The following is a 23,932-nucleotide window of genomic DNA, read 5'->3' on the forward strand; positions in this document are numbered from 1 at the left end:
CTCTAATAGTGATCACGATATAGGTTACTTAAGTTTTGTAGAGAGGGGTCTTCTTTATCACAGGACCTGGAGGAAAATCAGCTCTTCCACTCCATCTGGGAACCTGCTCCCCAGAAACTGAAGCCACAGCTTTCATGGGATGATCATCCTTGACCTTTGTTCTCCTCTTCAATTCACGCACATGTTCCTCCATAGCTGAGACAGGTTTTCCATCCCACTTCCTCATGTCTTCTCCGTGATCCCTCAGGTAAAACCATAGGGTGGCCCATGGTCTATACCTCCTATATCTTCTCTCTCTAGCAGTTGGACGCCTTTTGTCATCTGTTTGAACTCCTTAGACAGTTTTTCCACAGCTGAAGTGATGGAAGGGGTGAGATTGTCTTTAACTCTCGGAGTTAATGAATCATTTCATCAACTGTTGGTGGTACTATGTCATTCGAGGTTATTGCTGCCAGTGAGTGGGCATACGATGATTGTGCACTCTTTGTAAGTTTCCGCCACATGGATCGTGTATATTTGACTTTATCTGGATCTACGGATGCGTTCCCAGCATCCGGCCTGCGATAGATCATCTCTACAATGGCTGATTCCCTCAGAGACTGGATGCCTTTCTCTATCATGGTCCAGTTGGCCGAACGACTCTTAACATCATCCTTGTACGGAGAACTTTCTTTCACAGCTGTCAAGAGCCACCTCCAAAGGTTGAGGGACCGTTTCTCTTTTGTAATTTCTTTGTCAATTCCCTCTTCCCTAGCAAGTGATCCCAGCTGCAGGGGAAGTTTATTTTGGATAAAAGGAAGAAGTTCTTTACTGTAAGGGTGGTGAGGCACTGGAATGGGTTGCCCAGGGAAATTTTGAATGCTCCATCCCTGGCGGTGTTCAAGGCCGGGTTGGGCAGAGCCTTGGGTGTCAAGGTTTAGTGTGAGGTGTCCCTGCCCATGGCAGGGGTGTTGGAAGTAGATGATCTGAATGTCCTTTCCAATCCGAACTATTCTATGATTCTGACATCCCCCTAGTCCTCTGGCCTTCAACTGAAATTCTTTGTTACAACATCCTGGCTTATCCCCCCAAGGCTTGCTTGTTTACATTTCCTGTCTTTCAACATTCCATCTTATCATGCCAAAGCTTGTTCAGTGTCCAAGACTCAGAGCTTGTTCCCAGAGTGTTTCTCAAGCTCATCATGCAAATCCTATCGCCATCACCTCCCACATCTCTCCATTCTTTGTTTTGTACATCTACTACCAATACCTGCTCAAGGGCTCTATCAATAAGAGATTGTGTAAGTTTCATTAAAGAAGGAATACAAATTAACAAGCTAATAAACACTAACAAAACAAAAGCTCCTAATACAGTCATGTTTTTACCCATACTCCTAGTCCAGCAAATAAACCTGAAAAAGGGTTCCAGTCATCCTCAACCTGAAGTTTTCTTGCAAGTTCTTTGAGAGTTTGTATACTTTTGTGAACCAATTCAGAATGGTCTGAAAGGTTCATGCAACATAGGCCTTCAAAGTCCTCACACCCATGACCATTGGCAAGGAGAAGAAAATTTATGGCAGCCTGATTTTGTAAGGTTGCATGTCTTATGGAATGCACATCAAGGAGGAGACTGGAAAGAGCATTAGATGTAGCATTTGTTTACTTTGCAAGCCAACATTCTAATTTGTTTAAAGCTGCAAGAGCTTTAGAGACAAGTATGTCATGTGGGACAGTGTCAAACGCTTTGCACAAGTCCGGGTAGATGACATCAACTGCTCTACCCCTGTCCATCAGTTCCATAGCCCCATCATAGAAGGCCACCAAATTGGTCAGGCAGGATTTCCCCTTAGTGAAGCCATGCTGACTGTCACCAAGAACCTTGTTGTTTTTCATGTGCCTTTGCATGCCTTCCAGGAGAATGTGCTCCAAGATTTTGCCAGGCACAGAGGTGAGAATGACTGGTCTGTAGTTCCCTGGGTCATCCATTTTCCCCTTCTTGAAAATGGGGTTATATTTCCCTTTTTCCTCCACCCGACTGCCATGATTTTTCAAATATTGTGGCCAGTGGCTTAGCAACTCGCCTTATGACCAGGGCTTGGTCTGAGAGCTCTGCTCTGGCTGCCCTGGCGGTGGCCAGTGTAGGCACCCAGACAGAGCAGATGACAGGGGAGGCTGCAGTGCAGAGCTTGGAATGTAGAGAGTGTCTGCACTGGTCTTGTGAGGGAAAGGTGCACAACGGGCAGGTTGGCACTAGGTGCTCCCTGGTGGATATCTTCCTGCAGCAGGTGGCTGAGCTGCAGGATGCTGTTAATAGGCTGAAAGATGTCAGGGAAGCTGAGAGGAAGCAGCACTGCTTCCTCCAGGCCCAAACTGTGCAGCGGCCCCTGTAGCTCATGGAGAAAAGAAGGAGGCCACTAACGCGGGAGGCTGGGAATTAGTAACAAAAAAAAACAACAAAAAAAGGAGGAAAAGGACAATTAAAAGCAAGGGTCTTCCTCCTAAATCTGTTGTCCGCACCGAGAACCGCTTTGCTGTCCTGCAGGGGTCTAATGAGGAAACACACTCACAACGTAAACATGGGGTTAACATTGTTAATCTGCCTAGACTAGAAGGGCCTCCTCATAGCAGCCTTCCAGTACCTGAAGGGGGCCTATAGGGATGCTGGGGAGGGACTCTTCATCAGGGATTGTAGTGACAGGACAAGGGGTAACGGGTTAAAACTTAAACAGGGGAAGTTTAGATTGGATATAAGGAGGAAATTCTTTCCTGTTAGGGTGGTGAGACACTGGAATCGGTTGCCCAGGGAGGTTGTGAGTGCTCCATTCCTGGCAGTGTTCAAGGCCAGGTTGGATGAAGCCTTGTGTGGGATGGTTTAGTGTGAGGTGTCCCTGCCTATGGCAGGGGGGTTGGAACTAGATGATCTTGAGGTCCTTTCCAACCCTAACTATTCTATGATTCTAGGATAGGTGAGAAGGGATGCAAGGCCATGCTTGATCTCCACAGATTAAAAAGATACCTCGAGGAAGTGATATCGGTGCATTAGAAGAGCGAGAATGGTTAATAGAAGTGTAATTATACCACACAGAAGCATTTTGATAAACAGCTAAAGAAGAGTTAACATTTTGCACTAACGATTGGTTTCATCCTGTATAATGAAAATACAAACACATGTCCATTTTTACAGATCCTAATAAATCAATTTCTTTTGGTTCTAAAAAGGCTACTGGTCGTTGCACCACCCAGCCATCCCATGTGTCCACAGAGTTCGAGGCTGCCATTGCTTGGGCTGCTGAGGGGGTGGCAGCCACCATCCAGTCATCCAACGGCAGTCCTACCAGGCATGTACTGAAAGGATTCACAGGTGTGGCAACAGACAGGCCGAGACAAGGAGGCACAAAATCACAAAATGAAATATAAACCTTTGTAAATGAGTAGAATCAGTTCTAAGTAACATTAAGTTTGATGGCTTTGTAACAGTAGCAATGGAAAATTACTGAGGTGCATGATTCATAGAAAAAAAACCCAACGTAGAGTGCGGCTAGAGAACATACTGAGAATTCTTGTATAAGATAAACCGTTTTAGTTGACATAGTTTTAGGTCCTTATGACCTTAGTACAATATAAGTGGGGATGGGGAGTATCTTGGACTAGCAGATGTCCAGGATGGGCGCAGTTAAACTAACTGATAAGTAGGAGAGTATGATTGCTATGTCTGTAGTGTAGCTGGTGTAAACATCTACTGTGCATGCTTCAAAGGCTGCCAGAAGTGATGAAGTTTGTTGGAAGAAGTAAACGACCCTCAGAGACCACCATCACAATTTTGTACGCATGCGGGGAACTTTCTGGAAAAGTATGTAATTCATACGTAGCCTCATGAATATGCATGTATGCCCGGTGACTATATAAGGACGGCTTGTGTAGCAATACGGGGACACACGCTAGGAGGAGCTATCCCCCATGTCTCCCGGCAGCGCAACGAAGAATACCTGCTTGTCAACTTAAACTTTGTTGGCGAGTTTGTTCCTGGAGTTTTCTCCGAATCAAGGCACAGGGTGTCTTGTCCTGTTGCGTTGGCTGATGTCACCCAGATGTTTTCTTTTGGCTGGGCTGGAAGCTACGGTAGGGTCAATCCGCCTGTGATGAAGAGACAGAAGACAAGGCCGGATGATCCCATCGTGCTGGGTCCCTACGTGGTCCTTTATCTGTGGAAACACAAGCATAATCTCATCCCCAGGTTATTAAAGGGAATGGGCCTTCCCATTTATAAGTTTCAATGATGTCTTTTATGCGGCTCCGCAGCATTGATCGAAGGCACAGAAAAGGCAAACCGCGGTGCATCTTGCGGAGCAAGAGGTATGATAAAACAGTCTTTTAAGTCAATGACTATGAGAGTCCACGTTTGTGGTAACATTGTTGGTGAGGGGAGACTGGGTTGTAAAGCTCCCATATCCTCAATGACCTCATTTATCTTTCTTAGGTCATGTAAAAGCCTCCAAGAATTATTTTTCTTCTGAATCACAAAGACAGGTGTGTTCCATGGGCTGGTTGTGGGGACTATGTGACCAGCTTTCAGCTGTTCATCCACCAATTTGTGTAATTGCAGCAGTTTTTCTTTTGGGAGGGTCCACTGATCTGTCCACATGGGCTCATCTGATTTCCAGGTTAAAGGTGGGACCTGCTGCAGAACAGTGGCCCCGAGGAGAAATCCGTGCTTAAGTGCATTCCCCATTGGCTTAGACAGTCTCTGCCCCATAGGGTAGGAGATCCAGGTAACACACAGGGCCTGATCAAGACAGATCTCCCTTCTGGTCCAAAAATAACAACAAGCTTCTTGCTCTACCAATTCCTGATAAGGAAGCATGAGTGTCCATTAAAGGCCAATGATCGGGCCACTGTGGCGCAGAAATGACTGTAACATCTGCTCCACTATCAATGATTCCTCACAAAGTAATTTTTGTCCCTCCTGATTTTAAAGTACAGGACAATTGGGGTCGATCCATAGTTAATCATAGAATAGTTAGGGTTGGAAAGGACCTTAAGATCATAGAATCATAGAATAGTTAGGGTTGGAAAGGACCTTAAGATCATCTACTTCCAACCCCCCTGCCATGGGCAGGGACACCTCCCACTAAACCATGCCACCCAAGTCTCTGTCTAACCTGGCCTTGAACACCGCCAGGGATGGAGCATTCAAAACTTCCCTGGGCAACCCATTCCAGTGCCTCACTACCCTAAGAGTAAAGAATTTCTTCCTTATGTCCAATCTAAACTTCCCCTGTTTAAGTTTTAACCCATTACCCCTTGTCCTGTCACTACAGTCCCTAATGAATAGTCCATCCCCAGCATCCCTATAGCCCCCCTTCAGATACTGGAAGGCTGCTATGAGGTCTCCATGTAGCTTTCTCTTCTCCAGGCTAAATTGTTGGGTCCAATAAATTTCAGGCTTCCCCGTAGATCCAGAACATCCTGAGCTCTGCATGGTGTGGAGGGCACCCGGTGACTGGGGTGAAAAATATATTAATTGTGCGATTCAGCTTCCTGCTGGTATAGTACATGGTGGCATTGGAGTCCATGCCATTATTTTAATTTCTCCTTGAAAATCAGCATCTATGATCCCTGGCAGCACAGAAAGGCCTCTTACTGTTGTAGAGGATCATCCAATTAACAATGCTGCCTTTCCATGACCAAGTGGGCTGTATATGCCAGTTGGAATAAGCACAACTGATGAATTATTGTCTCTCCTGAGGTGGCCAGGTCCACTCCAGCACTGCTGGTTATGCTGGCACAGAAACTGTGGCAGCTCTGCAAGGGGGCCATTTGGAGGGGTAATTTGTTGTCATGTCACAGCCCCTCGCCACGCTTCGCTTGGGGTTTCCCTGTAAGGTTAAAGGCTGGCCATCTCGGTCAAATTTTGACCGACATTGATTTTCATAATGACACCCTTTACAACAGCATGAGCAGATTCCAGGTGCTCCCCTTTTATTATTTGCTTTTACTTTTGGACAGTCCTGTCTCAAATGGCCGTACTAACCACACGAAAAGCACTGCTGTGATTTAACCAGAAATGCCGCAAATGCTTCCGCAGAGACAGATCATGTTGTCTAGACCCGACGTTCATACAAGCATTTAACATATTATCTATGCTAGGATTTTGTAAAGGTCGCAATACTTTCTGACAGTCAGGGTTAGGATTTTCAATAGCAAGTTGATTAAAAATATATTCGTGTGCCTTCTCATTGTCGATCCAGACAATCCAGATCCTCATTAAGTTGGTCTAAAAACTTCATAAATGGATTGTTTGCCTCTTGTTTGATTCAGACAAAAGGCTGTCTCTGTTTACTGGCTTCAGGGACAGCTTTCAAAGCATAAAGTGCCAATTGTTTAACTTGCTGCAAGCCTGCCTGGCAAATCCTAGCTTGCGCTTGGTGCCAAAATCAGCTTGCCCCAGTAATGCATTAGCGGTAACCACTTGCAATGGGTCACACGCCCCCAACGCTAAGTTTTCAGTAGCCTGGACGCCCGTGAGCTGCCTCATTTTCCACTCCCACATAGTCTATTGCATGTCCGTCATTATCAAACGAAACAACGTTTTAAAATCATTTGAGGTAAATACATGAATATCACAGAGAGGCTGTATCAAATGAGTTGTATATAGGGCCCCAAGTCCATGGTCCATCACTGTTCACCTGGTATCTTTGATAAGAGCATACGAGAGACCTTCCCACTGCGGGTCTTGATCCAGCGCATACACCACAGAGAAAGCGTGCAATACATCTGCATCCCCCGCTCATCTCACTTCTCCCTTTACAGTTGCCCATTTATCATGAGGATCTGGGGGATATAAATCAGGCTCCTTTTCCGGATCAATAGGCCCTGGGTCAAAAGGACCATCCAGGTCATCATCAGAATTATCAGGTGGTAGAACTGCAGGAGCAGCAACAGCAGACTGTTTTTTTTGATCTCATGGCAGAGTCCGGCAAAAAGGGTAGTGGTAAGGGAGCCGAGGGTGCCGCTCCTGCTTCCTTTGCTTGTGAGCTGACATGAACTTTTAAAGTTTCAAAAATAATTCACCAAGGGCTCAGTAAAGTGGTGGCAACTTCATCATTTTTTGTGGCACAGTCCCACAAATTAACACCAATTTCATCCCAAATCTCTGGGATATAAATATTAGTGGAATTAATAGATGGATCGACTTTTGATGCCCAGAGAAGGATACGTTTCAATTCTTCCTCATCTACTTTTTTTCCATACTTCTTAAGAATATCAGCAAAGACTTGTAAAACATTTCTTTGCTCTTTTATTAAAGCAGTCCCCATAGTTTGCAGCTGCTTACCCTTGTCCTGCAAGAGGCAATCGAGCGCTCTGGATACGCATCCTTTCAGCGTGTACACTTCCTTTCAGTGAGTAGTCCCTTAGTTCGGCTGAGCAATGCCACCGGATCAACTACTAGTCACTTTCGTGCCCCACAAGGTGGGCACCATTTGTGGCGTATCAAGACATGGACTCAGGTTGGTGAGGATACTGAGACAAAACTTTATCGCAATCAAGCTCTTTTGTCCCTTTGTTCAGTACTTTCCCAGTCTGCACAAGCACACCACGTTTAATCTCATTGGCTTCTTTAAAAACCCCCAGGTAAATAGTCCAATTCATATGAGGACAGTTTCATCTTCTTGCTTCACATCTCCCATCCCCCATGTCCTCTGGCCTTCAACTGAAATTCGTTGTTGCAACAACATCCTAGCTTATCCCCCCAAGGCTTGCTTGTTTACATTTCCTGTCTTTCAACATTCCAATTTATTGCCCCAAGGCTTGTTCAGTACCAAAGCCTCAGAGCTTGTTCCCAGGGTGTTTCTTAAGCTCATCATGCAAATCCTATCACCTTCACCTCCCACATTGGAGTAGCTGTTGTATTTGGAGTTGGAGTAGCTGTGTTGTCTGTTGCTTTGCCATCAGGTCCAGAGACAAATTTTTCCTTTTGAAGGTGCTGGATAGCTTTGAACAGGGTTCTGTAAGCATAGGCCAAGCCCCAGGACATAGCCATGATTTGTCCCTCTCTGGTAAGACCAGGATGACAACACACCTCATTTAAGTGCTTTACTAATTTTTCTGGATTTTGCACTTGTTCAGTGGTGAAGTTCCAAAGCACTGGAGGGGCCCACTGGCCCAGATACTTGCCCATACTATCCCACACACCCTGCCACTCATGACTGTCCAGCCTCAGGGAAGAACTCTTGGTCCTCCTATATTGTCATCTAACCCTAGACAAGACCCAAACCCAACTCTGCTTAACTTTCAAGACCAGATGAAATGGTTGTGGGTAAAACACACTCTGTATGTGTGCCAACATGGTGATCCCCATCACAATCAGCAGGCAGGTCTCAAGGATACCCAAAGGCCATTCAAAACCTTCAGAACTCTCAAATGATGCTGTAAATAGTCTGGTGGGGGAGCTGGGAGCGTAAGGGAAAGTCTCCTTCATAGGCTGACCACCTGAAGAGGGAAAAAAAATGTGTAATTGCTGAACACTTTCGTTATATACCTCCCAAAGTATAGAGGTGATGACCACACTGGTCACGTAAGCCACATCAGTTTCATGATCAGTGATTCTATTGTATTACAAGTCAGAGAAGGCTGAGTTTCTTAATGACTTCTTTGCCTTAGTCTTCACCGGCAAATGCTAAGACCACACCACAAAAGTCTTGGAAGGCAGACGCAGGGACTGTGAGAATGAAGACCTTAGACCCATTGTAGGAGAGGATCTGGTTTGAGACCATCTTAACAAACTGACCATGCACAAGTCCATGGGACCTGATGATATCCATCCACGGGTACTGAAGGAGCTGGCAAATGAAGTTGCTAAGCCACTGGCCATCATATTTGAAAAATCATGGCAGTCAGGTGAAGTACCTGACAACTGGAAAAAGGGAAATATAACCCCCATTTTCAAGAAGGAGAAAACTGAAGACCCAGGGAACTACAACAATTTTGTGGCCTTCTATGATGTGTCTATGGAACTGATGGACAGGTGTAGAGCAGTTGAGCAAAGCGTTTGACACTGTCCCACATGACATACTTGTCTCTAAATTGGAGACACGTCAATTTGATAGATGGACCATTCGGTGGATGAAGAACTGGCTGGATGGCCGCACGCAAAGTGTTGTGGTGAATGGCTCAGTGTCCGGCTGGAGACCAGTAACAACTGTTGTCCCTCAGGGATCGGTGTTGGGACCGGTCTTGTTTAATATCTTCATATTTGACATGGACAGTGGTATTGACTGCGCCCTCAGCAAGTTTGCTGATGACACCAAGCTGTGTGGTTCGGTTGATACGCTGGAGGGAAGGAATGCCACCCAGAGGGACCTTGAGGCGCTTGTGAGGTGGGCTGATGCTAACCTTTTGAACTTCAACCATGACAAGTGCAAGGTCCTACACCTGGGTCGGAGCAATCCCAGGCACAGCTACAGGTTGGGCAGAGAAGAGATTCAGAGCAGCCCTGCGGAGAAGGAGTTGGGGGTGTTGTTTGATGAAAAAGTGATCATGAGGCGGCAGTGTGCTCTTGCAGACCAGAAAGCCAACCGTATCCTGGGCTTGCATCAAAAAGATTGTGACCAGCATGTTGAAAGCAGTGATCCTGCCCCTCTACTCTGCTCTCGTGAGACCTCACTTGGAGTATTGTGTACAGTTCTGGTGTCCTCAACATAAAAAGGACATGGAACTGCTGGAACAAGTCCAGAGGAGGGCCACAAGGATGATCAGGGGCTGGAGTGCCTCCCGTATGAAGATAGGCTGAGAAAGCTGGGGCTGTTCAGCCTGGAGAAGAGAAGGCTGTTTGGAGACCTCATAGCAGCCTTCCAGTATGTGAAGGGGTGCTATAGGGATGCTGGGGTTTAACTATTCATCAGGGACTGTAGTGATCAGACAAGGGGTAATGGGTTAAAACTTAAACAGGGGACGTTTTTTTGCATATAAGGAAGAAATTCTTTACTGTGAGGGTGATGCGGCACTGGAATGGGTTGCCCATGGAAGTTGTGAATGCTTCGTCCCTGGAGGTGTTCAAGGCGAGGTTGGAGAGAGCCTTGGGTGGCATGGTTTAATAGGAGGTGTCTCTGCCCATGGCTGTGGGGTTGGAACTAGATGATCTTAAGGTCCTTTAACCCTAACTATTCTATTATTCTGTGATTCTGTGATTCATTACTAGCGCGGCTATAACCTGAATTTATTTGTCTGAAGCACACTCCCACTCTTACCTCTTCCCAGTGATGCTGCTGTTCTCACAGATAAACATGTCCTCACTGAATGGATTATAGCTCTCAGCCAAAGGCAAGCTGACAAGGGAAAAACAAGCAAATGCATTCCCAGGGCCTGATCCAACTCTTTGGGAAGAAAACAAACCCTTATGGTCTTCAGTAGAGACTTTATCCCACCCTTAACAGTGCCTTTGCTGATGTCTAATTGCACAGGGCCCAGTAAATCTGGGTTGGAAGGACTTGTTATGGAGTATATTGTGTCTTTCCATGTAGCAGCTAGCTCAGGGGCTCAATCCCATGGTTCCCTCCGCAGCCGTACTGCCAGCCGCCTTCATCTGCGCTCAGACATGTTTGCATTCCATGTGATGTGATCCCTTCTGCTGCCACCACAGGTTTGCCAAGTTCTGTGGAACTGTGAGTGCCTGGGAGGACAGACTGATGGAAAGAGGGATCCAAATTGCCAAAGGCAGTAACTGAAGGGAGCAGGGTAGTGAGGGGTGACACTGAATGAGCCAAGACTGACATTAATATTCACACTCCGAGAAAAGGAGAATGAGGGAAATAATGGTATGAGGGCCAATTGAAAGAAAAGTAAGTCAGAAATACTTATGTTGTGATAGGCAGATGCTAGGGAGGGGACAAGAGAGGTGTGAATTGAATGATCCAGAAATGTTGTTGATTTTGAGGTGGAAACAATCCTCTAAAATGAGGCTGATTCCGCCAGCCCTGGCTGTAGAACCTGTCTGCCTCCAGCTTATACCCACTAATCTGTGCCTGTTCTGCTGCTACCACCGGTACATCTTTCCATCCTGGCTATTTAAACAGCTCATTTCTTTTTCTCCCACTCACTGCTTGTGTGCTTTTACAGCTGGGGACCAGTGCTTTCAGTAGTAATAGGTTCACTATGAAGCTTGATTGTGTGTGAGCTGCTGCAGAGACTAACCAGATAACTCGTCCTGCCTGCGAGACACACTCCTGGCTGGCCTGGAGGTGTCTGGACAGATACATCTGCCATCCTAACCCCGAAAGGGATGGCATCTCTATGCTGAGGTCCTGTGTGGCTCAGGTTCCAGGGTGTGAGGTGTGGGAGGGGGACCCCTCAGGACATCACAGCCCGCACCTTCTAGACTTCCCTCATGATGTGGTTTGGTCCCTGGAGGGCATGTTGGAGCAGTTTCAGCATGTGCCACCTTGTAGAAGTCCCCTCAAGAGGCCAAGAGACTGAGGGAAGAGAGCAGCTGTGCTCCAACCATACCCAGTCCTTGGAGATGCTTGCAGAACATTTTTCCCAGGGGACCCCTGCTTGGTTCATCAATCTCATTCCCATTTTCCCCATTCCCTTACCCCTTTCTCAGGCTCTTGGTTTGGCGTTACTTGGGATAGATGTGATTTCCAGTTCCCAAGCAGAGGCGGCTGTGGCAGTCCTGCTGGAGCAGGGATTGCCTGGGACACCCAGCCTTCCTTCCCAGCCCTGCCTGCACCCTGCCAGGGCAGCCAAGCAGCATTTAGCATGAGTTACTTAATTTAATTTTGTCAATTGGCTGGTTAATGAGCTACTGTTTGATGTTACTCAGCACTATTGCGTCTGCTTATGGAGTAGGTGTTGCTTTTTATCACACATTTCCCCATATCCTGTAGGTTTTAAATCTGTTATATAGATATTAGTAAGCTACAGTAATCACTGTTTAAAGGGGGCACTGGCAGTGCTACTGAATGCTAAGTCAGTACTCCCTTACTTAAGAAGCTCATCATGACCTGGCAGTATGCACTTGAGACCAGAGACCCCGTGTGCTGGGCTGCATCCCCAGCAGTGTGAGCAGCAGGTCAAGGGAGGGGATTCTCCCCCTCTACTGCACTCTGAAGACCCCCCTCCCCCGCAGTCCTGTGTCCAGCTCTGGGGGCAACAACACATAGAATCACAGAATCACAGAATCCCAAGGGTTGGAAGGGACCTCAAAAGATCATCTAGTCCAACCCCCCTGCAAGAGCAGGGTAACCTACAATACATCACACAGGAACTTGTCCAGGCGGGCCTTGAATATCTCCAGTGTAGGAGACTCCACAACCCCCCTGGGCAACCTGTTCCAGTGCTCTGTCACTCTTACAGTAAAGAAGTTCTTCCTGATGTTAACGTGGAACTTCCTATGCTCCAGTTTACACCCATTGCCCCTTGTCCTATCACTGGATATCACTGAAAAAAGCCTAGCTCCATCATCCTGACACCTACCCTTTACATATTTGTAAACATTGATGAGGTCACCCCTCAGTCTCCTCTTCTCCAAGCTAAAGAGACCCAGCTCCCTCAGCCTCTCCTCATAAGGGAGATGTTCCACTCCCTTAATCATCTTTGTGGCTCTGCGCTGGACTCCTTCAAGCAATTCCCTGTCCTTCTTGAACAGAGGGGCCCAGAACTGGACGCAATATTCCAGATGCGGCCTCACCAAGGCTGAATAGAGGGGGAGGAGAACCTCTCTTGACCTACTAACCACTCCCTTTCTAATGCACCCTAAGATGCCATTTGCCTTCTTGGCCACAAGAGCACATTGCTGGCTCATGGTCATCCTCCTATCCACCAGGACCCCCAGGTCCCTTTCCCCTTCGCTACTTTCCAGCAGGTCAACCCCCAACCTGTACTGGTACATGGGGTTGTTCTTCCCCAGATGCAAGACTCTACACTTGCCCTTGTTAAATTTCATCAAGTTTCTCCCCGCCCAACTCTCCAGCCTGTCCAGGTCTCGCTGAATGGCAGCACAGTCCTCTGGTGTGTCAGCCACTCCTCCCAGTTTTGTGTCATCAGCAAACTTGCTGAGGGTGCACTCAGTTCCCTCATCCAGGTCATTGATGAAAATATTAAACAGCACCGGTCCCAGCACCGACCCCTGAGGAACTCCACTAGTCACAGACCTCCAGCTAGATTCTGCGCCATTGACCACAACTCTCTGCCTTCTTCCTTTCAACCAGTTCTCGATCCACCTCACTACTTGATCGTCAAGCCCACACTTCTTTAGCTTATCTATGAGGATGCTGTGGGAGACAGTATCAAATGCCTTACTGAAATCAAGAAAAACTACATCTACCGCTCTACCATCATCCCTCCACCTAGTCACTTCCTCATAGAAGGCTATAAGGTTGGTCATACATGACTTCCCCCTCATAAAACCATGTTGGCTGTTCTTAATGACCCCCTCATCCTTGATATGCCTAGTGATGGAGTCAAGAATAAGTTGTTCCATCATCTTTCCAGGGATGGAGGTAAGGCTGACCGGTCTATAATTACCCGGGTCCTCCTTCTTGCCCTTCTTATAGATTGGTGTGACCTTTGCCATCCGCCAATCCTCAGGCACCTCGCCCGTTTCCCACGACTTACCAAAGATGATGGAAAGTGGCCTAGCAATGACCTCCGCCAGCTCCCTCAGCACCCGTGGGTGCATTCCATCTGGACCCATCGATTTACAGATGTCCAGATTGCATAGCTGATCCCTAACCCAATCCTCATCTACCAAAGCAAACTCCTCCTTTGCCCTGACTCCTTCTGGGGCTATAGAAATCCGGGGCCCTCGGCGAGAGTCTGCAGGAGTAAAGACAGAGGCAAAGAAGGCATTCAGCACCTCTGCCTTCTTTATATCCTCTGTCTCCAGGGTACCCACTTCGTTCAGCAGTGGGCCTCTATTGCCTCTTGTGTTAGTTTTATTTGCTATGTATTTGAAGAAGCCCTTTCTATTGTCTTTAACCCGACTAGCAAGATTGAGTTCCAAGGAGGCCTTAGCTGTCCTAATTGCCTCCCTACATCCTCTAACAACTGTCCTATATTCCTCCCAAGGGGCCAGCCCCTCCTTACATAATCCATAGATTCTCCTTTTCCACTTGAATTTGCCCAGCAGCTCCTTGTTTAACCACGCCGGTCATCATGAGGGATGTGGAACTGTTGGAGTGAGTCTAGAGGAGGCCACAGAGATACTTTGAGGGCTGGTACACCTCTGCTCTGGAGATAGGCTGAGAGAGCTGGGCTTGTTCAGCCTGGAGAAGAGAAGGCTACGGGGAGACCTTAGAGCAGCTTTCAGTGCCTAAAGCGGCTGACAAGAAACCTGGAGAGGGGCTTTTGACAAGGGCCTGCAGGGACAGGACAAGGGGAAATGGCTTTAAACTGACAGAGGGGAGTTTGAGATTAGACATTAGGAAGAAGTTCTTCCCTCTGAGGGTGGTGAGGCCTTGGCACAGGCTCCCCAGAGAAGCTGTGGCTGCCCCATTGCTGGCAGTGTTCAAGTCCAGGTTGGACGGGGCTTGGAGCAACCTGGTCTGGTGGAAGGTGTCCCTGCCTGTGGCAGGGGGTTGGAATTAGATGAGCTTTAAGGTCCCTTCCAACTCAAACCAGTTTGTAATTCTATGATTCTATGTTTCCTCAGTTTAGATCATCTTTGTATTTGTTTTCTTCCCACCAGCATCCCCCAAAGGACAGAGGTGCTCCCAGCTGACCTCCCCAGACCTCAGGGTCACAAAGCTGGGGGCTGTTCCTGTTCGTGGGACTTCAGGTGATGGGAAGGAGGCCTGGCCAGAGAGGAGAGGGAAGGTCTGTGCTGTTTGGAAAACTCAGAAGCTTTGAGAAACTAATGAGCTGTCCAAACTTTCCTAGATACTTTCTGGAAAAACAGAAGGCTACCCCATCAAAACCGTTCATCGTCCAAATGCAGGTAGTGGGTGGGTAGAGACAGTCCAAGTAGTCTATGCTAATTAAACCTCAGCCTTTATGAATGCAATCAAACCTCTCCAGAAAGCAGGAATGTTTTATGCCAGGGACAGTTAAATAATACTAGAGATAAGCTTAAACTCTGACAATCAGATATGGAGTAAATTTATTAAGAGGCAGATTTACCAAATCTATCTGGATGCTTTATAATGCGGTTCAGACAATCACTTGGAATTGTGATGTGCTGTCTTCTCAGATACTCTTGGGAAGGAGTTATAAGCATTTGCAAATGAAATCACTAAGGAATTTCTCAACAGAAAATGAGGACATGGGGGATGACAAAGACTGATGAAAGCAGTAGGAGGAACATGCTCATTTTTGGAGATGTTTGTCACAGCAGTCCCTTCCTAGCATAATGGTGTTCTGCTAACAGGTAGGGTATGCCACAAAATGGCCACACACTAGCTGTATAATATGCACAGTTTATTAAACAAGCACACTGAAGCAAACAGGCACAGTAACATGAATCAGGTATATATCTCTATATGTATAGTAAATAAGTACAATAAAGCAAATCAGAGATATGTATATAAGTACAGAGGAAAGTTAGCAATGCATCAAATCATTACTGCATAGAGAGAACAGAGATCAAGAAGAAATACATCACCAAATGCCACTGGATCATCATCCAGGCCCACACCTCAAGGTGGCAAGCCCCGTTGCAGCTGATGCCAGGAATCTCAGGTAATTGTGAAAATTCCTACATGGTACATCCACCCATAGGTGAAGCTTCCCCCTCAGCCACAAGAGGGTCCTGCTTTTATACCCTTAGAAAACAACCAGCTTTATGCCAGATCTGTAATTGTTTACTCATGGGGCAGTGCAGTTTCTCATGATCTCACTGCTGTCCTCTCTGAGAGCATTGGCCAGGCGCCCCGGTGCAGCCAAGTAGGTGCAGCAGGTCATAGAACAGCTGCACACCTATGTTTTTCAGCCTCTTTCTGATAAACAGTCACGATGAACATAAACATATATACCAAATACACCGTGGCAAACAACACTGTTACGTCTCTCAGTCATGAGAGGGAATCAAGTCTCAGCTAGGTTCCCATTCATTACAAATAGGCAGACACATTTACACATCCATTTAAACACAGCTTTGCTCTCAGTTGTTTCATCTACCTAGAAAGTGGGTGGTGACTTACTGCACCAGACCTAGTCCCTACACCCAGCAACAGATACTTGCACCATGGCATCTGCTGCTGGGGCCTGGTGGCCACCAGGCATTGCCTGCAAATGGGGAGCAAAAAGGGAATGGGAGGAGGTACCAGGCGTGCTATATCTGATGGCTGTCTTCCTTTCCCATCACCCTCTGTGTTGTTTCTTGGTAGTGCAGGGCTCCTGGGGCTTCCATTAACAGAATATGGGCCTGGGAAGGAGAACCTAAGTGCCAGCCTGGCTCTAGGCCAGGCTTTCAGTTGCAAGAGAGCATCTGTCCAGGGTGTTTACTTGATTCTTGATCACTCCCTTTTCCACTGGCAGGAGCTGCCATGCCAAAAGCTTGACATGAAGCTCTAGGGAAGCACAGGGATCTGTGCCTCACCCAGCAGGTATGGGAGAGCTGCCTCTAGTCCTCAGTGTGCCTGGGGGACAAGGGCACCCTAAGGATCCTATCAGGCTGGCTTAGGGATGCAGGGGAGCTCCTCTGCTTTCTGCCAGTGGCCAGTCCTTGGTCCACTGATTTTATAGGAATGTTCCCAGTTAGAGCCTCATCCTTCTCTCTTACTGCCACCAAGAGGTCATGAGACAGTTCTTGGATCTGGTTGCAATGCTCTAGCTCACTCTGCAGAGCAAGGGCAAGTAATTATTTGTAGTCTTTTGGCAGTGAGTGCATTCATTGTGGCATATGTTTGTATTTTTCCACTATATGGAAATATTTGACAGCACACTGCCTCCCAGTTCCAACCAGTGTCCCAGCAGCCTCACAGGGAGGCACTAATTGGCTGTCCTGGCTCAGAGAGACGGGCACAGAGAGACCCCAGAGCAGAGACCTTGGTGCCCTCTGTGCAAGGAAATACCACGAGACACTGAGGATGCCCGAGGTCTTCAAATCCTTTTCAAACAATATTGCATTGGAATAGCTTGGCTGAGAAACTTGGTGAAACACTGGGAAAAACTCTTCCTTCATCCTTCTCAGGGCAGTTGTAGGTGGGAGACTTGGAGCTGAGGCAGAGCCTTCTCCCACTGCCATGGGTAAGGTACCTCTCTCTGGATGTGTGTGCCGAGTTAGATCAGTCAGGGTCTTGTTCCTCACTGGTATTTTCCAAACATCAGTTGCATTTGAGAATCCCTGAAGGGTTAGCACTACTTGACTGAATCCTTGTGGCAGGTGTCAGGGAAAAGCTGTGCCTTTCTCTTTGCTTCAGATAACCTGTTCTCTGATTACAAGTGTAGAAGTTATGATTTAAATACATCCAAATGCATGTGATTAATCACAAGTGAAACATACCTTCTTCCTGCTGCAAAACCTAATTAACAGTGTGGGCAGAATCCTAAAATAATGTATGTGCCACCTTCCAGCTCAAACTCTTCAGCTTGGAAAGCCTCAGTGCAGCGAGCAGACCTGAGCAGCCAGGCTGCAGGGGGTCAGACCCATCACCTTTTGTTACCAAGGTCAGGGGCCCAAAGCAAGCTTTTACCACCTCCTGGTTGGAGAGGTGTCTACCTCTGCTCCATCTGAGATGTGTTTCAGCTGTAGGCAGAGACTTCCATGAGGCTGCAGTAAGTACAGAGAGCAGAAACTTTGCAGCCCCGCTGCAAGAAATAGCACAGTTAGGCACGTGTCCTGGGCTTAAAACACGACAGCAGGCAAGGTTTGGTTTTATGCTGCCTGCAGGAACTGCTGTTCCTCTGCCAGGACTTTAATCACATCTACACCAGACATCTCCATTTTGACTGCAAAATTTTCCATCAGTGGAGGATCCATTGCAGTTTTTGGGGATTTTCTCCCATCATCCAGTTACTCTCCCTTGAACTGTTATCTGTGGGGTGTGGTGCTGGATTATATCCTCTAATAGAATGGCAGCAGGTTGCAGAACTGGGAACACCATGACTCAAAGATCTCTGAACTTAGTAGAGGCTTGGGTTGTGGCAAGCATGCTGCTCAGAGATGGAGCCCCTGAGCTGTAATCATGCCAGGGAAAACAGACAGTATACAAGGAATGGCATAATTGCTCTTTCCAGAATTGATTTCTCCTCATCTTAAAACATCTTAAAACATCAAAAGTACTGCAAAGCGTTTGACACTGTCCCACACAACATCCTTCTCTCTAAATTGGAGAGATATCAATTTGAGGGATGGACCACTCGGTGGATAAAGAACTGGCTGGATGGCCGCACACGAAGAGTTGTGGTCAATGGCTCGATGTCCAGCTGGAGACAGGTAACGAGTGGTGTCCCTCAGGGATCGGTGTTGGGACCGGTCTTGTTCAACATCTTCGTTGCTGACATGGACAGTGGGATTGAGTGCACCCTCAGCAAGTTTGCCGATGACACCAAGCTGTGTGTGGTCCAGTTGATATGCTGGAGGGAAGGGATGCCACCCAGAGGGACCTTGACACGCTTGTAAGGTGGGCTGATGCTAACATTATGAAGTTCAACCATGACAAGTGCAAGGTCCTACACCTGGGTCGGAGCAATCCCAGGCACAGCTACAGACTGGGCAAAGAAGAGATTCAGAGCGGCCCTGCGGAGAAGGAGTTGGGGGTGCTGGTCGATGAGAAAATGAACATGAGCTGGCAGTGTGCGCTTGCAGCCCAGAAAGCTAACCGTATCCTGGGCTGCATCAAAAGGAGCGTGACCAACAGGTCGAAGGAGGTGATCCTGCCCCTCTACTCTGCTCTTGTGAGACCTCACCTGGAGTATTGTGTGCAGTTCTGGTGTCCTCAACATCAAAAGGACATGGAACTGCTGGAACAAGTCCAGAGGAGAGCCACGAGGATGATCAGGGGACTGGAGTGCCTCCTGTATGAAGATAGGCTGAGAAAGCTGGGGCTGTTCAGCCTGGAGAAGAGAAGGCTGTGTGGAGACCTCATAGCAGCCTTCCAGTACCTGAAGGGGGCCTATAGGGATGCTGGGGAGGGACTCTTCGTTAGGGACTGTAGTGACAGGACAAGGGGTAACGGGTTAAAACTTAAACAGGGGAAGTTTAGATTGGATATAAGGAGGAAATTCTTTCCTGTTAGGGTGGTGAGACACTGGAATCGGTTGCCCAGGGAGGTTGTGAGTGCTCCATCCCTGGCGGTGTTCAAGGCCAGGTTGGATGAAGCCTTGTGTGGGATGGTTTAGTGTGAGGTGTCCCTGCCCATGGCAGGGGGGTTGGAACTAGATGATCTTGAGGTCCTTTCCAACCCTAACTATTCTATGATTCTATGATTCTAAATACACAGGGTAATGAAGAGGCTGTATATGTCCCTTGTTTCCTTTATTGTCCACAGAATATTTGGTTATGGAGAGCAACATCTGAAAAGGTTTTGAAAGGCAAAGTCACCTTCCAGCTATCAAAACACTTCAGATGAGGCAGATGGGAAACCAAAATTATTATTTAATTTTGGGCAGTAAAATTGACATTGGACCCATTTGTCTCATTTTTCAGGCTTTGATGATAGTTAATGACAGCTTACAGAAGTTGTAAGTGATCTAAAAAAGCCATAAAAAGCTGCTTTGTGTCCTTGTTCGGGGATAATTTTAACAAAACCATTACAGGGATTTAAAACACTGTTTTGACTTTCTAGAACCAGTGGTGGGATGATCCAGCTGCAGCTGGATCCCCCTTGCATCTAAGAGAACATTTAAGAGGATTAATCCCAATAATTTTAATTCAACAAAATGACCTTATGTAACATTACCAAGGAATTAAAGAGAATTCTCTCATGTGGGTTATCACAGGCTGGTGGATTCCCACCCCCCTAGGGGATCTCATTGGTCTCAGGCATTGCGTGGACAACATAGATTGTCTATGTAACACATTGCATGGGATCAGAAGATAAGTCACTCAGAGCAGGAACCCTTTTTCCTTTGCTGAATTATGATTTGGGAACTCACAAAAAGAATGCAGCTGTCAGCCTCCACTGGTGCTATTTGAAGCCCTTTTGGCTCTGAGGCCTTTTCCACAGAAAAATGCAATCTCATCTAATGCAAATGCTGATGCATGTATCTCTGTAGTCCAGCTGCCTTAATAAAAAAAAGAATAAAATCTCGATTTAATTTTTTTTTTACTGTGTTCCTTTGGTGTGCTTACTGAGCTGAGCAGGATGCACATTAAAACTAATTAGGTGCATGCAGGGTATTCAGTATTTGATCTTAATACTAAAGGCCGCAGGAGAGGGCACATTACACAATGGCAAATTCTAGTAAAACCAAACTATGCCAGTGGCCTGACACTGCATAAACCCCACGTCTGCTGCTCCTGCTTGGTGCGGAACATGTGGAGCTTGGGCAGCCTCTGCCTGTGTCCCTGCTCACATAGAATCATAGAATGGTTTGGGTGGGAAAGGACCTTAAGATCAACTAATTACAACCTCCCTGACACAGGCAGGGGCACCTTCCACTAGACCAGGTTGCTCCACACCCTGTTCAACCTGGCCCTGAAGCACTGCCAGGGATGTGGTAGCTACAAATTGGGCAACGTGTTCCAGTGCCTCACCACCCTCACAGTAAAGAACTTCTTCCTTATATCTAACCTAAATCTCCCCTGTTTAAGTTTAAACTCAATTGCTGAGGTAAGTGGCTCGAGAGAGGACGCCTTCAATACCGGAGAGGGGGGGAGCATACAGGAGCTTCAACTCAGAACGGCAAGAGCTACTGAGGGAGCCTTAAGTCCTGGACAGGACTTGACCAAGAGCTGGCAGCTCAGCTGATGCGAGCAGCTGACTCACAGGGGTGTCCTGGGTTCAGCAGTAGCAGTTATTTTTCTCCTTCTTGGTAGCTGGTGCAGCACTGTGTTTTGACTTTTTGGCCTGGGAACAGTGCTGATAACGCCAATGTTTTTAGCTGCTGCTCAAATGTTTGGTCTGGCCAAGGACTTTCTGAGCCTCATGGTCTGCCAGGGAGGAGGGAAAGCTGGGAGGAAGCAGAGAAAGAACACCTGACCCAAACTAGCCAAAGAGGTATTCCATACCACAGCATGTCATGCCCAGGATGTAACGGAGAGTTACCCGGAAGGGCTAGGGACTGGGTGGCTGGACGAGGTATCGGTTGGTGCTCGGTGGGCTGGGGTGGGGCGAGTTATCGGTCGGCTGGTGTTGAGGTGTTGTATTCTTTCCTCTTGTTATTTCCTTTATCATTATTATTATTGGTGGTAGCAGTAGTGGTTTGTGTTATACCTTAGTTACTAAACTGTTCTTATCTCAACCCATGGGAGTTGCATTCTTTTCGATTCTCCTCTCCGTCCCTCTGGGAGTAGAGGGAGGGAAAGAAAGGGGGGGAGTGAGAGAACTAGCTGCGCGGCTGGGTTTAAACCATGACAGTTCTTTTTGGCACCCAACGTGGGGCACAAACGGTTGAGATAACGACACATCTGACCGGATTAACAGTCACTCGTCACAATGCTGATTTATTGTCTCTCAAAGTTGTTTCTCTTGATCTCACAGTTTCAGAATGCTGTGCATTACTTAGTGCCGGTATTTGCTGTGTTAGTGTTTATCAAGTGTGGGGCTTGGGCTAAGGTTCTTGTTTCACTGTACTTTATGGCAATGACTTGTAATACGGACGGACTCCAGCAGCAGGGCGGGACGGACGTGGCCGTGGACTTGTACCTGGCCGCCCCGCTGCTCTTCACCGTCCTGGACCTTGTCCTCGCCTCCGTCTTCGTGAGGCTGCGGGAAGCCGAGGTGGAGCGGCCCCGAGAGCTGGCGGGAAGCCGAAGAGGCCCGGGAGAGCGGCCCCGGGGACCAGGCGGTGGTGGGAGTGGAGCCAAAGGCAGGGAAGGAGGCAGCTGCTGAGCAGTGGGAGGAGGCAGCGGAGGAGCAGAGCCCTGCAGTGAAGCTGAGCCCAGCGGCCAAGCCCAGCCCCGCGACAGATGAGCGTATCCCCCGGAAGCCGCCCACTGAGCCCCAGGAGGATGCAGGAGTCCACGCAGCATTTCCCAGCACGGCAGAGGAGTAAGACCTGGACTCAGGAAAAGAGAAGCTGGTGGTGAGAGAGCCGGCAAGCACAGGAGCTGCACCAGCCCCAGTGACAAGTACAGCAGCATCATTTGAGAGTTCTGAAGGTTTTAGAATCATAGAATCATATAATCATAGAATCATGATTCTGGTCTTGTGAGGGAAAGGTGCTTAATGGGCAGGGATGCACTTGGTGCACCCTGGTGGAGGTCCTCCTGCAGCAGGTGGCTGATCTGCAGGATGCTATTAATAGCCTGCAAGGTGTCAAGGTAGCTGAGAGGAAGCAGCACTGCTTGCTCCAGGCCCAAACTGTGCAGGGGGCCTCAAGCTTCCCCTTTAGCTCATGAAGGAAAGAAGGAGGCCATTAATGTGGGAGGCTGGGAATTAGTAACAAAAAAAACAACAAAAAAAGGAGGAAGAGGACAATTAAAGGCAAGGGGCTTCCTCCTAAATCTGTTGTCCCCACGCAGAACTACTTTGCTGTCCTGCAGGAGGCTAATGAGGAAACGCACTTGCACCAGTGCTGATGCACTGGTAAAGATCTCTACTGGCGCTGCCAGGAAACAGTGGCAGGTCGTAGTAATAGGGGACTCTACTTTGAAAGGGACAGAAGCACTTGTCTGTCAGCCTGACCCAGTCTAGAGGGAGGTGTGTTGCTTACCAGGGGCACAGATCAGGGATGTTGCAGAGAGGCTGCCTGCTCCAGTAAGTCCCACGGACTATTAACCACTCCTAGTGATCCATGTGGGTGCTAGAGATATAGATAGTAGTAGCCTGGGGAACATAAAGAAAGACTACAGAGCTCTGGGAGAGGTGGTTAGGGGCTCTGGAGCTCAGATAGTCTTCATCAGTTCTCCAGGATAAAGGGGAGGACATAAAAAAAGCTAGGAGGATTAGCCAGGTTAATAAATGGCTAAAAGGGTGGTGTCATAGTCAGGGGTTTGGGTGTCTTGAACATGGGACCGATGTTTGTAGGCTAGGTCTACTGGGGGCTGGTGGAGCTGGTCTGATGATAAAGAAGGGGATGAGCAGTTTTGGTAGGAGGCTTCCCAGACTGGTCAAGGAGGCTTTAAACTAGAGGTTTTGGGGGAGGGGGACATCATTCTATCCCAACACACCCAGTCAGTTGCCAGCACCTATAATAAATGCTCGGAACAATGTAGGTATATTACAGCTGCTCCAGACAACGAGCCGGCTTCAATTGAAGCTCGTCTCAGATGACTCTATACAAATGCCCGTAGCATGGGGAACAAACAAAAGGAATTAGAGATGTGTGCACGTTTACGGGGGTATGATATAATAGGCATCACAGAAACATGGTGGGATGGCTCCTATGACTAGAGCATTGGAATGGAAGGTTACAAGCTCTTTAGAAAAGACAGGACTGGTGGGGGGGAGGGGGAGTTGCTATTTATGTTAGGGATAGGCTGGAGAGTATGGAACTCTGTCTGGGGACAGGTGAGCAGTTTACAGAGAATTTGTGGTTCAGGGTTAAAGAGAAAACAGCCGTGGGAGACATTACTGTGGGGATATGTTACAGACCGCCTGATCAAGGAGAACCTATGGATGAAGCACTCTAGAGGCAGATAGGAAAAGCCTCATGCTCACAGGCCCGTGATCTCATGGGGAACTTCAACCACCCTGACATCTGTTGGAACGACGGTATAGCCCAGCAGAAGCAATCCAGGAGGTTCCTCGATTGTATGGAAGAAAACTTCCTTCTGCAAGTAATAGAGGAGCCGACAAGGAGAGGTGCCATGCTTGACCTCGTGTTCACCAACAGGGAAGGGCTCGTAGGAAATGTGACGCTCCAGGGCAGCCTTGGATGCAGCGATCACAAGGTGGTCGAGTTTGAGATCC

The 23,932-nt window shown here is 47.7% G+C and overlaps 1 protein-coding gene across 3 annotated transcripts in view; it reads left to right on the plus strand.

The window, feature by feature from the left end:
* Positions 1 to 23,932, plus strand: part of LOC136004192 (guanine nucleotide-binding protein G(o) subunit alpha) — a 224,010-nt gene that overhangs the window by 55,502 nt on the left and 144,576 nt on the right. Inside the window, exon 1 of one of the 3 annotated variants that reach the window (XM_065660472.1) lies at positions 14,714 to 14,792. The exons of the other annotated variants lie outside the window; for them this stretch is intronic. Within the exon in view, the coding sequence (XP_065516544.1) occupies positions 14,758 to 14,792 (35 nt within the window). The 5' untranslated portion in view covers positions 14,714 to 14,757. Of the gene's footprint in view, positions 1 to 14,713; positions 14,793 to 23,932 lie in introns of those variants that run through there. 3 annotated transcript variants of the gene reach the window in all.

The sequence above is a fragment of the Lathamus discolor genome, chromosome W (assembly GCF_037157495.1).
Source record: "Lathamus discolor isolate bLatDis1 chromosome W, bLatDis1.hap1, whole genome shotgun sequence".
NCBI lineage: Eukaryota > Metazoa > Chordata > Aves > Psittaciformes > Psittacidae > Lathamus > Lathamus discolor.